This window comes from Bos javanicus, chromosome 5 (assembly GCF_032452875.1).
Source record: "Bos javanicus breed banteng chromosome 5, ARS-OSU_banteng_1.0, whole genome shotgun sequence".
Lineage (NCBI taxonomy): Eukaryota > Metazoa > Chordata > Mammalia > Artiodactyla > Bovidae > Bos > Bos javanicus.
This window is the reverse complement of record NC_083872.1, coordinates 46,924,056-46,938,221: the sequence shown is the minus strand read 5'-3', so window position 1 is coordinate 46,938,221 and position 14,166 is coordinate 46,924,056. Positions and strand designations below refer to the sequence as shown.

Sequence of the window (14,166 nt, the reverse complement as noted above, 5' to 3'; positions counted from 1 at the left end):
TATCTTGTTACATGTAGAACTTATAATATGGAGCCATGTTCAAATGACATTTTGTTGTTTAAAAGAATTAAGAGTGTAGTTAGATAATGATTAAATAAATCTGGTGTCATTTCTAGTGTTCAGTATATTTTAATGTTACTCTTTGGTCTTGAATTAATAAAGCCAGAGAACCATGCTTACAGTACTAAAATTGGTGAACTAAGTTCAAATGAAAAATTCTGGGAACAGTTTTCAGATTTACCAGTGTCAACCCTTATTATCCAAGGAGAAGGTAAAAATGGGCATTCATTCTTAGAAATTGCTTCCATTTTTAATAAATTTGATAATCTTATCTGTTGATGTGGTTAAACCAGTTCCCTTTTAGGAGGGGTAGATCCTTCACTCCTGGTTTCTCAGGCTGCCTCCTCCTTGGATGAAATTGTTCGTTTTGAGATCTAGCGAGATTATATTTCACAAAATGAATAAACTTTGCTCCATTGGTATCCTGAGGGAAAGAAGAAATACCCTTCTTGATCAAAGAGAATTTTAAGGAATTACAGACACTGATGTTACTTGAAGTGGTTTGAAAATGATAAAGATGTCCATGGATTTTAGCGGATTTAAATACCGTAGACTTAGAATTTATTTTTAATTAGGTTCATCATATGCCCGAAGCTCAGTGGTTACAGCTGTGAAGTTTACTATTTCTGATCATCCACAACCTATTGATCCACTATTAAAGAACTGCATAGGTAAGTGCAAATGAAGATAAAAATACTGCCTAAATAGTAGTTAATTGTCAAAACCTGAATCATTTCAATAGCTAAATATATCTCCAAGGAACTATTTTAAGGGTCTGGTAATTGTTTCATTAAAAACATAATTTTGCAAATAATTGAAATTAGCTAAGTATGCTAGGATGTCTTTAAAGTCAACTACACATTTGATAATAGTGTTTGGGGAATGACCTAAAGTAAACTAATGGGTAAAGGGTAATATTATATGATCTGACAGTCTGAAGTTCTTCCCAGTTGTAAATGAATCTCATTTGAGTTGTGAAGGCTGAATTTTCTGTTATTTATATCCCTCTAGCTCCCAAGGGGCTCTGTGGAGGCTTCTAAATTTAAGGTGGAAATTTAAGATTAAAAAAGATAATTCTTGAGGTATTTATCCCTGTCAGCCTAAGAGGAGATACACAAGAAAGAAAAAGGTCATCTCTTTATTATTTTTCATGATTTTATAACTTCCTAAGTTGTTTTCATCATCAGTTTCCCTAGAGTCTTTAGTAACTAAACTCTTGGGGTTTTCTTGACAAAAGAATGGGGATATCAGCAGAAAGGATAGAGGGGTATGCATAGAAACTTAACAGCTTCATGCCATTCTGCAGTGGGCCAGAAGGGGCAAAAACAGTCTAAAAGAACTACACAAAGGGATTACTAGTTCAGAGTAGGAGGGACATAGAGGATAAATGGATGACAATGCTGAGACGTAGAGATAATTCATAGGAAGTCTCTGTCAGAAGATTCTTGCCTTTGTTCTCCCCTCTTTTTTCTTTGTTTACTCTCATTTTTGGCATTGTACAAGATACAACAAGGGAAGAGACCTGTGCCAGATCTCTAGAGACATCTTTTTAGGTTGACAACAGTCAGCAAGTGTGCATCACTGGAGTGGTTACTCAGTTAGATGATGATCATTCTGGTTGTTTAAAATTGAAATTCCTAGACCAAGTTGTTGGGGACCACTGATCCTAGATTGTGTCACCATTTGTCCATAATGATAGCAGTACTTTAGGAGCTTTACTTAAAAGCAAGTTTACCATCATAGTAATTCTAGACAGACAGAGGTGAGGAGCTTTAAATTCTTCTTGAACACAAGCTATCTCTTAACCTTTTTTGTAGTCAGAACTTTCCTGGGTGGTCAGTCTTGAGGTTACCAATCTGTGATGTTTGAAGCATTTTTTTCATCTCCCATTTTAGCAGATTGCTGTTGTGATACATTTAAGTCTTCTGGCACCTTTTCCCCACCATGTATTCTAAAAGATTACTTATCATAGGGTTGAGATTACATATTGATGAATAGCTATGAATGAATACATGTACCAGACACTGTGTTCAGTAATGTGCATGCTATTTATTCTGTTCCGTGGCCCTAAAAGTTTATAATTCTCATTTTATTAACTGGGAAACTGAGGCTCTTGCCTATAATAAATTGCTAGAAGTCAGTCTTAGAGTTGACAAGTGAAGCAGTTTGGATCACCATCTGTGTGACTCCAAAGATATTCTTTCCCCCATGTGCAAGAACAGTCAGACTTATATCTGTGTTTAGAGTGGCTGGGCACTTTGTCTAGCTTTTTGTCTTATGTTAGGCTTCAGTTTCCTTCTTTTCTACTCTTAGACCTCTTGTCAATTTATACATTTCTTGTTAAAGATAAAAACAAGTTTTTGGAGGCACATTTCTCTGTCATCTGATAAATTGTTTACTTGTTAACAATATTTTAGCTGTGGCTCTGTCCCCACCCTTGTTTATCTTTTGAACTCAGGTTTTAAGATTTCACCTTTGGAATGTAAACTATAGCATACATATAATGTAAACTTCATATGAGCATAAATTTGACTTTCCCACAGCTGTATCCCCAATGCCTCATGCGATAAATGCTCAACAAGTACTTTTTGAATGAAAAAACTTCCACTTCTGTTGGTGGTTTTTTTAGTGTGAGTACTAATTTTGAACTTTAAGGAGAGTCATTCACATTACTAGTTCTTGTGGTTGCTGACTCCATCACTTCTCTTTGCCACCCACCTTTTTATCAACTATCTATAAAAGTAATTGGGAGCTTTGGGGGCCCTCACTCCTGTGTTTAAAGGTGCTGAGAATAGGTTTATCAGTTAAATACACTCATATTCAGACATGATGGTATAACTGTTGCCAAAAGAAATTATGTAGTTCACTTAGTATTTCATCATATTTCATGATCCACGTTCAAGAAATGGCGATAATACCAACACTAGTAAAATAACAGTATAATGCATATTTAATTTTAAACTTGCCATATAACTATGTTGCTTCTCTTTGATTTCTTCAGGTGATTTCCTAAAAACATTAGAAGACCCAGATTTAAATGTAAGAAGAGTAGCTTTGGTCACATTCAACTCAGCAGCACATAATAAGCCATCATTAATAAGGGATCTTTTGGATACTGTTCTTCCACATCTTTATAATGAAACAAAAGTTAGAAAGGAGCTTATAAGAGAGGTACGTTAGATTACATTGTTTACCTAAGCTTGTCTTTTACTTTGTAGAATATTTACATATCTTTGTATTTCAACAGGTAGAAATGGGTCCATTTAAGCATACAGTTGATGACGGCCTGGATATTAGAAAGGCAGCTTTTGAGTGTATGTACACGCTTCTAGATAGTTGTCTGGACAGACTTGATATCTTTGAATTTCTTAATCATGTTGAAGACGGTTTGAAGGACCATTATGACATTAAGGTGAGATGTTTGTGCCTGTTGATAAAATGTTTTAGAAGAATACTTTTTGCTAGTGACTTTCACCTTTGTAATTTACTCTTGTTATTCAATGAGAACGATTAGTTTACTTGTCATGATTTTAGTGTGTTAGAAACTCTCTAATATGCAAACAAAGTAGCAGTGCAGTGTAATAACATCAGTTGACATATAGGAACATCCAGAAACCTTGTCATTAGCGGAGCAAGTCAGATTCAGAGTGTTGTTAAAGGATGTTATACACAAAGCTATCTGTAGATGCAACCACAGAGAAATTATACCGCCTCTTAGGCGTAGAGCATGAACTTTGCTCATAGCTGCTTTTTATCTTCCTATTTAAAATGTGAACTATAAAACGATGATTTGAAAAATCGTCTACTCAGGGCCTTTGGTCAAGCAGGGCAAAAGTGGTAGTTGAGCAGTAATTCAGCCATACTATCAGAACTCTTACTTTGATGTTTCCATAATGTAATATGGAATAACCTGATTCTCCCAGAATTCAATGAAAAGAGCCCTGAAAGAATAGGATCCTTCTACAATTTATAGTCTTAAGATAAAAGACTATGGGTTATTGGACTTTAATGGATTAATCTGAATAAGCAGGCTTATGGGGGTTTTTTTTTGTTTGTTCTTTAGAAAAATCTAAGATAGTAGAAACTTGTTATAAAGCTTTTCTTCTAGTTATTTTCTCATTCACTGATTTTTTTCCATTTGGTGCACATGAACTTTTTGAAAAACAGTTAGTTTATGACCCTATCCCAATGAGTGAAGTAAAAAAAAAATTGGAAAGCTCCCCAGCTCTAACTCATGTGCAGTCAAGATTGAGAATCACTTTTCTAGTTCTGTATTTTTGGACCATATGATAGATAACTTTAGAACTTGCAGCTAAAATTTCTTAGATTTGAATTCTGTGTGATTCCAAATGGCAGACTACATAAAAATGAAACTTTGTGGCACAGGCTAGTCATTTTCTTTTAAAAACTTTGTCAGAATTTGGGATTTGTCTTTAGAAAATAAATTCAGAATCTAAATTTTGTCTTTTTTATTCATAATAGATGCTAACATTTTTAATGTTGGTGAGACTCTCTACCCTTTGTCCAAGCGCGGTACTGCAGAGGTTGGACCGACTTGTTGAGCCGTTGCGTGCCACGTGCACAACTAAGGTAATACTGATGATGTTGATTTAGGCCAGACTTGGTATGTTCAGGATTCTCAGTTGATTCTGTACTGTGGTTTTCCAAATTTAACTGTGCTGGCACCCTGGGTAGCAGTTGGCTTCAAAAATTAATGTATTAAATGTGGATGTTTTAGAAAGCTTATCACTGTTAAATGCTATTCTTAAAAGTTTGTTCTAACAGTGTGACACATTTTTAAAGTACTGATATGATTAAAGTGATAGGTCCACAAAAGAGGAGGAAATGTTGAATTCTGTTGGAGGAGGCGAATGGGTGTGGGAGTCATAGAAGGCTTCATATATGCACAAGACAGTATTTAAAATGGACCTTGAAAAAAATCAGGATTATTTTTAGGTTCAGAAAGTGAAGCAAGACTTTTCATACAAAAATGATTATATGAATTAAGGCACAGAGATTTCAGTACATGACATGTTTGAAGAATAATGAACAAATATGGTAACATCAAACAGTAGTTTGATGGAGGACAAAGTAGGACTTGCTAAGCAGATCCCACTCTGGTTTTTATAATGGGCTTTGTATAAAATACTCCCTTAAAAGGAGACAGTGATTGCTAAAAAAGTTTCAAAACACCCCTGCTTGAAGAATAATGTGCCTTTTGGATCTATGCAAGAGTTGCTTTGCTTTATTTTTATGTGCTTAGATTTTGTTGGTATAAGAGCTGCCTTTTATAGCATGTAATATAAATTTACTCAATGTTCCAGGTAAAAGCAAACTCAGTAAAGCAGGAGTTTGAAAAGCAAGATGAACTAAAGCGATCTGCCATGAGAGCAGTGGCAGCACTGCTAACCATTCCAGAAGCAGAGAAGAGTCCGCTGATGAGTGAATTCCAGTCACAGATCAGTTCTAACCCTGAGCTGGCAGCCATCTTTGAAAGTATCCAAAAAGATTCATCATCTACTAACTTGGAATCAATGGACACTAGTTAGATATTTGTTCAACCTGGGGACCATTACATTGACCATATGATGCACTGATTTGACAGGTTAATCGTAAGACATGAAAAGAGAAGTATTTAAAAGCTTCAAAATGTTCCACTTTTTTTCCCCTTCATGGAGACAGTTTGACTTTCTTCCATTGTTGTTTTTGTAGCATTTATTTCAGAAATATGTATTTCCATAATCCAGAGGTTGTAAAACCACTGATGTTTTAGTGGTTAGAGCAACGTTTAAAATGACAACTAAACGTTAGGATTGATGGAGATAGGGTCCAGTATATTTACCCTGTAATGTTTAGGATTAAAATGTTAAAATTTTGTGACCATGAATTTCTTTCTTTTATAAATTTTCTCTTATTTAAAAATCAAAAATTCTGCAAGACAAAAACCATGTTTCTTTTTCTTGTGTAACTTTGTTTCAGCAACATAAATTGATTTTTAGCTGGCAGACAAGAATTATCTGTGTAAGACTTGTTACATTTCAGAGGGGTTGGCGGTTTAAGAGAGACAATAGGGTATCATTTTTTAAGTATGGGGATTAACAATATCCCTGTTGCGCACACTAATTTTGCATGAGCAAGTTTGCAAATATGTATTGTCTGTAAAGCAGCATGTGCAGATTATTCATAATACAAAAGTTAAAATAAGTATTATTGTATTAGTGCAATTTTCAGATATTTATTTTTGCACAGAAAACACATATCTGGAGAGAGAGGGGAGTAAATTTTTGAAACTTTGGTTTTCTTAATGCCAGTGTGAATTTGCAGGTGTTTTCAGCAAATCAAGTCCAAATAACAATTTGCCACTTTTTCTATTATAAATTTTCTTAGACATTTAAAATTTGAATATTTAAGTACTCAGTTTTTCTCGGTTACCCATTTGTGTGCGTGTGTTTCCCCCTAGAAATTCTTAGTCAGATTTTTCTTTGATTTCCTTTGGACCTCTACATTCCATATCGAGTGATTCTAATAACTGTGTGCTTGTGAATTTTATTTTTTGGAAACTTCTGAAGCTGGCTATCCCAGGTTTGTTAGCTAATAATAGTATTTTCTTTTAGTTGAGTTAGATTTTTTTCCCTCTTTCTTCTAGAGCTAATTTACATATTGTATTTGGTAAGTGTTGACTACTCCTGATGAAAGGGTCTGTGCTTGGGGGGAAGCAAAGCTTTGCAGTACCTTATATTGTAGTTAAAATTTTATTTAACATATCCTTCAGTGAGCTCCTTTCACACTGTAGCCTATTCCTTCAAATTTGTGGTGCTCCTGTAACAGTAAGAACTAACTTCTGAAATAAAAGACATCTCCTAATGCTGTGCAAACATAGTTTACATGTATTGAAGGAGGCAGTTGTTAAATTGAGTGACGAGTTTTAAGCATTCACATATTTGAAAACTGCACCCTTTATTTTTGAAACTGTGAATTAGAAATATTTTTCCTGCTGTTTGACTTACCTGCTTTAACATGCAAATATGAGGTGATTTTAATTATAACATACTGTGGTTATTAGACGAACAGCCTAACTTTAGGTATTCAGATGATCGTGCATAAGACTTCATTACCAGTAAGGATTTTGATTAGTATGTGGACATGAAACGTTACATGAAGTTGGTGCTGTTTCAGAGTGTGTGGCAGGTGATAATCATACTATAATTTGCAAAAAACTGTAATAGAAATTTATTTCAAGCTGTTAGTATATTATGTACTATGCATTACCGTGGTACAGATGTTGTGGATATATTTTAAGTATTTGGTTTCACGGTTTCACAATAAATTACAATACTATAGGCTCTAGGACCGAGTAGGAGACTGACATGTTGTATGAATGTCTTAGTTAATTGAAGTTAAATCCAAACTCTTTTCACATATTGGATTTCACCTTCAGTTTTTTTAACTTCTAAAATGCTTGTAGTTTTTTGTTTTTTGAGTCTCGCAAAATGGCTAATTTTTTAATATAGCTGAAATTCTATCTTTTAAAGAGGTTCTGCTCTTTTCTAGTAGTCGATATGATTTGTGTTTATATATATGATATATATATATATTACAATGTATATATTCACATATATAACAGTTAGTAAAAGAAGAATACTCAAGTTTTAAATGCGGAGTCATACTGATCAGGTTCATCTTTCTGGTGGTGACGTCCTGGTACTGGGATGGAAGGTGTGAGCTTCAGTCACAGTCTGTCACTCACACTGCTCACTGGTCTTCTAATAATTATTAGGAAGTTCTGCTTAGCGGTTCTGCACATGATGGTTCCTCAGGAGAAAAAAACAGCTGTTCACTGATGAGGACATTTAAATTGTTTAGATTTAACCAAGTTCTTTTTAAAGACAGCTCAATATGGGTTGTTTTTAAGTTGTTTGTTACGTTATGAGACTAAGGCAGAAAGGAAATTTGGTATGGCAAAGCCTAACCTAAAAATTTAAAGTCAATAGCACTGCATGATAATTTTTAAAATGTGGTCATATATTAATTAGTGATATCTAAAGCTGCTTAACCATTTGGAATTCCTCACAAATTTGGAGTATAGAGACTTCAACAAGTGTTTGATATTTACATAATTTTTATATAACCAGGCCACTTTTTTGTTTTTGCACTTCTGTTGGGTAAATGATAAATAATATGGGCGTATCTAACCGGTTTTAAAGGCATATTCTGATACCTTTTATATCTAACTCAATTTCAGATACATGAATATGATTATATAGATAGGCATGATTGAAGTTTAATGAAATACACAAGGTCCTCAGTCAGGAAATTCAGTTAACTAGTTAATAATCCTTTTAAGGTGTATTTAACCACATGACAAAGTAATATAGTAATGCGTGACAATTTTTTAAAAGTTGAAGTAACATTTTCTGCCGAGGTAAAAACTTCTACCAAAAACTTAAGTTGTAAAAATTAACTGCCAGTCTCTAGATATAGTATACTTAGTAAATATTTTTATATTAAAGAGCTTTAAAATTTCAGGAGATGTTGATTCTAGCTCTTAAATTAAATCCTAATTTTTAAATTACTGCTACTCCAGAGTCACACATGTTTTTGAAATTTTAACTAATCCTTTGTGAAATGGAAAATGGACAGTGGTAATAACAGTTCCATTTTACTATTTGGGAAGAGGATATTCTGGTTTTAATGGATTTTTTTTTTTCTAGTTAAGTAAAACTCCTGATACCTTTGGCTACAAAATGGAACACATCGGAAATAATCACGTGGCAAGCTTGCAAAAGTTGACCATATGTGGTCATTTTCTTAAGAAATATGCACACTGAAATTACTTCTTTTCCCTTTATAGTACAGTAAGTTTCTGATTTTCCTATTAATACTAGAAAAATAAGATTTTGTGAACACCTGTAATTTAGGCAAGAGTTATCAGCAATATGTTTTTGCTGTTTGTAACTTTCAAAGTTAGCTCTTAATTGAAAATGGAATTTGTTTTTCACAAAAATCAACTTCAATTAAAACTAATGGGAGTATTGCAGATAATTTTACTTTGTTAGACTTTGTAATGTTAATGTGTCAGAATGCTTTTTAGTGGAGGAAATGTGGATACCCTGACCTCTTTGTATTTTTTAGTTCTGATCTTAAATGATTATTAGTGATTACTTTGGCAAATTGAATTGTTTCACTAAAGTATTAGATGAGAAAAGGCCATCTGAAATTTCTTTCTAAATTAGGATGTGTTGGAATTAGTGTATTTAACCATTATCAGTAACTTAGTGGTTGATGCACATTGATTTTATTCTAGAATGCTCTCTCACAGCGAAATTCTGAAGAATTATATTATGGAACTGGTTAATGTATGATACCATGATGACCTCATGATTTAATAGCCTGTAGTAATCCTGTTACTGTGAAAAGCTTTTTTACTTGTTTCATAGACATTTCACTTTTAATATAAAACCAACTGCTTACTTAGGTCAGGGCAGCTAAATGTGTGTGATGGTATCTTACTATAACCCTAATGCATTATTGTTAAGAAACCAAATGTGTACTTTGCTTGGAATCCTTACCATCCGTGAACTAAACTAGGCATTCCTAAAAGGTCTAGAAATAAACTCCTAGTTTCTTATTCTAGAAATCAGTTTAGACTTCAGTAGAAAAATGCATGTTCTTTTAAGATCAGGATTTCTCAGCCTAGCACTGACATTTTGGACTGAATAATTCTGTGTCATGGGGGCTGCCCTGTGCATTGTAAAATAATAACATCCCTGAGCTCTACCCACTTAGATACCTGTAGTACCATCAACAACCAACCCTCAGTTGTGACAACCAAAATTGTCTGCAGATATTGCCAAATGTCCCCAGGGGAGTAAGGAAAGAGGGGGAGAATGCAAAATTGCCCCAGTTAAGAACCACTATTATAGAGAGCTTTTTCTTGTGAGCTATAACCAACCGAGATTCTGTACACGCAGAAGTTTTCATTCTTGGTATCAGTTCATCTTCCTAACTAAATTTAAGTACACTGTACTGTTTTTAATCTATTTTCTTCTACCAAATTAATTAGAACTATCATGATCTAGTGAAAATGTGTCTATTCTATATTACTACCTCCTCTGATTTAAATGGATGGTCTTTATTAAACCACTTAATATACTGGCTTTTTTTTTTTTTTTCCTGGCTGTAAAGTGCTTCCTCAGCTGAAAGAAATAAGAGTATAAAAGGGGCTTCTACTGTACCAGGTGATGTGAGGCAGTGAGTGCTTTGCAGTTGGTGTACTATATCAAAGGGCAAGAAGTACACTTTACTTGGGTTCTTAAAAGGTGGAGTTTCAAAATTACTCATTTATATTCTCTTCAAGAGAACAATTTAGTTCAAGAAAGTAAATACAATGAACAAAGACTTGCTTTCCAGTACAGGTTATTTCCTGCTTAGCTGTAATATTTAAAGACATGCCAAATAGTGGTTTTGGGGGAGTATAATTTCAAAATTATGTATTTGAACTTTAAAAGTAAACCTGACTAGCACATTTTTGTTACTTTTCTAGGATTAGTTGATGTTTGCAGACAATAAAATACTTGTGAATAAAGACTGGTTGGTGGGAGGCAAGTGGCAGAAAAACTATCACAAATCAGAATGCTTATTCTTTGAAACAAGATCATTGAGTGAGTCAAATTTCTGAACCATTTTAGTCCCTCTTAGCAGAATTGGCATAAACAAAAATAAAAGTTAATTTCCTTTTACATGATGTTTTTTGAAGTATTCATGAGGCTGATTGGTCAACAGATTTAGTAAGTTCAGAATGCTCTTTTTGGAACCTTGAAAATTCAGTCTTTAAAACCTACATTTAAAAGATATAGAAATTTGTTTCAGCATCAGTTGCATTCGCAGAGGACCATGTATGTACCCAGATGAGATGCCCCACTGCTGGTCTGTACTCCTATAGCCCCTGCTCACAGTGTTCAAGATTTATGTAAAACTTCCTATCATGCCCTTTTCCCCTCCTTTGCCTTGGTACTAATACTCTTTAGTACTATGTGCTTGCCACTGGAGACAGCACGGGGAAAACACATGTATGTGTATGATTTGTGGCACAGCTTCCTGGTCTGGGGTTGAGGACAAACCCAAGCCAAGGAAGTCATGTACTCCATGTAGTGAGAACAGAATTAGCAAAAGCATAGAGACAAGGGGTTTTAGAAGCTGAATATGGCTGTAGTGTGAAATATGAGTTAGAAGCTAGGATGGGCAGATTTTATAGAGGGCTTTGTAAACATTTTGGATTTAATTTCAGGGGTGAGTTGATGGCAAACCTAGAAATACTTAGGTGCACTTTAGAGAATGGATTGGAAGGAACGTAAGACATTTGTTGATGAATTAAGACATTAATAGAATAAACTGTATGAAAGAGAATGTTGTGCTGAACCAGTATAAATTTGGAGAGGCACTCAGGGTGTTTGAAATAAAATTGACAGGACAACAATTTATTGGTTGCTGGGAATAAGCACAGTTAGTTATATTATGCTGCAATACAAACAGTCCCCAAAATAGGTGGTTTAGAATACATTATTATTCTGCATAGTATTGTGGATAGCACAGCGTTAGCACCTCACGGGGACCCTGGATAACCAGGCTGCCACTGGGAATGTGAGTTGCTGTGGCAGAGGCAAAGTGAGAAGTGAGTCATTTCTGTCACCTAATGCTTTCCTGTGGGCCAGAAGTCATAAGGTCATATCTAGCGGCTAAATACTTGTTCATGAGGCATTGGTGAGAACAGTCAGCTCTGTTGAGCTGTGGAGGGCCCTCTTGACAGGCAAAATGTGGGCAGAAGAGTTAGGTCATGGTAAACAACTCACAATTAGACGTTCCTACCTGTTCTTACAAGTTTTTTTCAATCACCCCGCCACTCAGTTGCTTCTAAGCACTTCCTCCACTCACTGGGTCCTCTCCATCTTTTCCATATCTTCTACAACCATCTTCACACCTTCCAGAGTGACAACTTTTGTTACCGGCTGTGGCTCCCAGGCTCATAGGAAATGGATCATCTACCTCAAGCATTTTTTTTTTTAATCTTCACGTTTCAAGTTGTATACAAAAACAGCAGTCTCCTAAAAGTGCCAGCAATTTTTATGTTTTCTGAAATTATGTAGGTACCATTCAATATTGTTTTTGGTTTTGATCAACCTTTATCTCTGCTACCACTCTGAAGGCTACAAGCTTAGATATTTTCATCCAGAGCTGTTTGAACTTAAACTCGGTCTAACTCTAACTGCAATCTCCTGTTCATCAAGGTCTACCTTCACTTGCTCTAAATTGACTTTTGACCTCAGAAGCCTGTGATCTATATTTCCCACCATTTTCTGTTTCTTTTAGCCTTTTGTTTACCTACTCAGGATCTCCTGGGTTTTGTAAATGATTTATTCATAAAATTCTTGTCCTTCTATTGCATCTATGGATGCCCCCTCTCCCATTCCTTATATCTTTATTACATGTAACCCTGTCTCCATACCCAGTGGATTACCATTAACATCATTTTGTCAATAAAATTAAGGCCATTTTCTAGTCCTTCCAACCTAAGAATCTCATATCCATTCCCATCTTTACATCCTCATCTCAGAGGTTGAGTTGGTTGTCCTTTGCTCAAGTCCAGTGTTTCTCCCAGAGCCTACCTTCCTCCGGCCTGTCCTAGAAGAAAGAAAGTAAGTGAAAGTCACTCAGTTGTGTCTGACTGTTTGCGACCCCATGGACTATACAGTCCATGAAATTCTCCAGGCTAGAATACTGGAGAGGGTAGCCTTTTCTTTTTCCAGGTGATCTTCCCAACCTGGGGATGAAACCCAGGTCTCCTGCGTTGCAGGCGTGTTTTTTGCCAGATGAGCCACAAGGGAAGCCCCCAACCTGTCCCAGGTTTTGGTTAAATCAGTCTCCTCCTCTTCCTTTATCTTCAGTACCACGAACACTAGTTCCATCTGCTGGACCCTCAAAAATACCCTGAAATCTCATTTAAAAAGACTTAAATGTTTTTTTATTGTATCTTCTACAAGATACCATCTCTGTAGAGAACTAGATATGTTTTCCTGATTTTTTGTGTTTTCACTTTAATCTGGCTCTCATCCCTCTATAGGTGATCATTACAAACCAATTACAGTGAAGTCTTAAATGCCAGAATGGCCTTCAGTCTTTTTCTTACCTGAACTCGAATTGATACCAGTCTTGTTGATCACTCCCTCCGTGAGACTGACTACCTGTTGCCTTGGCTTCTAGGATGTTACTCTCTTCTGGAGGCTTCCTAATACCTACGAGGCCACTGTATCTTAGTTTTGCTAAAATATTATTCACTAGGCCCTTCAGTTCACGTCTTCTCATTATATATAATCCTGCCTGGATCATCTCATCCATTTCTCATGGTTTACATGTTGATTTCTAAATCTGTAAACCTTAGTCCTGTATTTCAGACTTATATCACTTATTGGACACCCCATAAAGGTATGTCAAACACAGGATAGCTAAAGCTGAACTCTGCACCTTCCCCTGGTTTCCTTGTCTTTCTCTCTTTGCTGTTGGCAACCCATTTATCCAACCACTCAAGCTGGAAATCTTAACACAAGTTTGGAGGCAAAAAGTGATAAATAACAAGGAATATAAAGATGCCTGCTGCCAGACATCTGGCTTTTAATCTTGGCTCAATGGTAGCTATTTGACTTTGGTAAATTACTTAGCCTCAATTTCTTCATCTAAAAGTAGCTACCTTATTGGTTTAAATAGGAATACTTGTAAAGTACTTAAAACTGACTGGTACCTAGTGTTGTATAATTGTTAACTCTTACTAACTTCTGCTAATTTGATTTGCTAAATATTTCTCAGGTCCATCCCCAGTACTGTGTGTTCAAGACCTCATTTCCTCATCTGTTGATTGGATGACTGCAGACGTTTCTTAATTGGTATTTTGGTTCACTCAGGAAACTAATTTCTTAAGTACTTAGCTAGGTCCTGCCAGGCCTGTAAAGGCTGGGGAGAGAACATATTTGACGTAAAGAAGTGCTGGTTACCAGGAAAAAACTGACGTGATAAACACCACAGAATTCTACTGTATAAGAATTATATTCAGGGGAC

General features: G+C 35.4%; 1 protein-coding gene across 2 annotated transcripts in view; it reads left to right on the top strand.

The window, feature by feature from the left end:
* CAND1 (cullin associated and neddylation dissociated 1) overlaps window positions 1-5,947 on the top strand; it is a 34,314-nt gene extending 28,367 nt beyond the window's left edge. For both annotated transcript variants that reach the window (XM_061416564.1, XM_061416565.1), the window contains exons 11-15: window positions 636-731; window positions 3,062-3,231; window positions 3,308-3,472; window positions 4,543-4,650; window positions 5,385-5,947. In XM_061416564.1, coding sequence (XP_061272548.1) covers window positions 636-731; window positions 3,062-3,231; window positions 3,308-3,472; window positions 4,543-4,650; window positions 5,385-5,609 — 764 coding nt within the window. In that variant the 3' untranslated portion in view covers window positions 5,610-5,947. The remainder of the gene's footprint in view (window positions 1-635; window positions 732-3,061; window positions 3,232-3,307; window positions 3,473-4,542; window positions 4,651-5,384) is intronic.
* The last annotated feature ends 8,219 nt before the right edge of the window (window positions 5,948-14,166 follow it).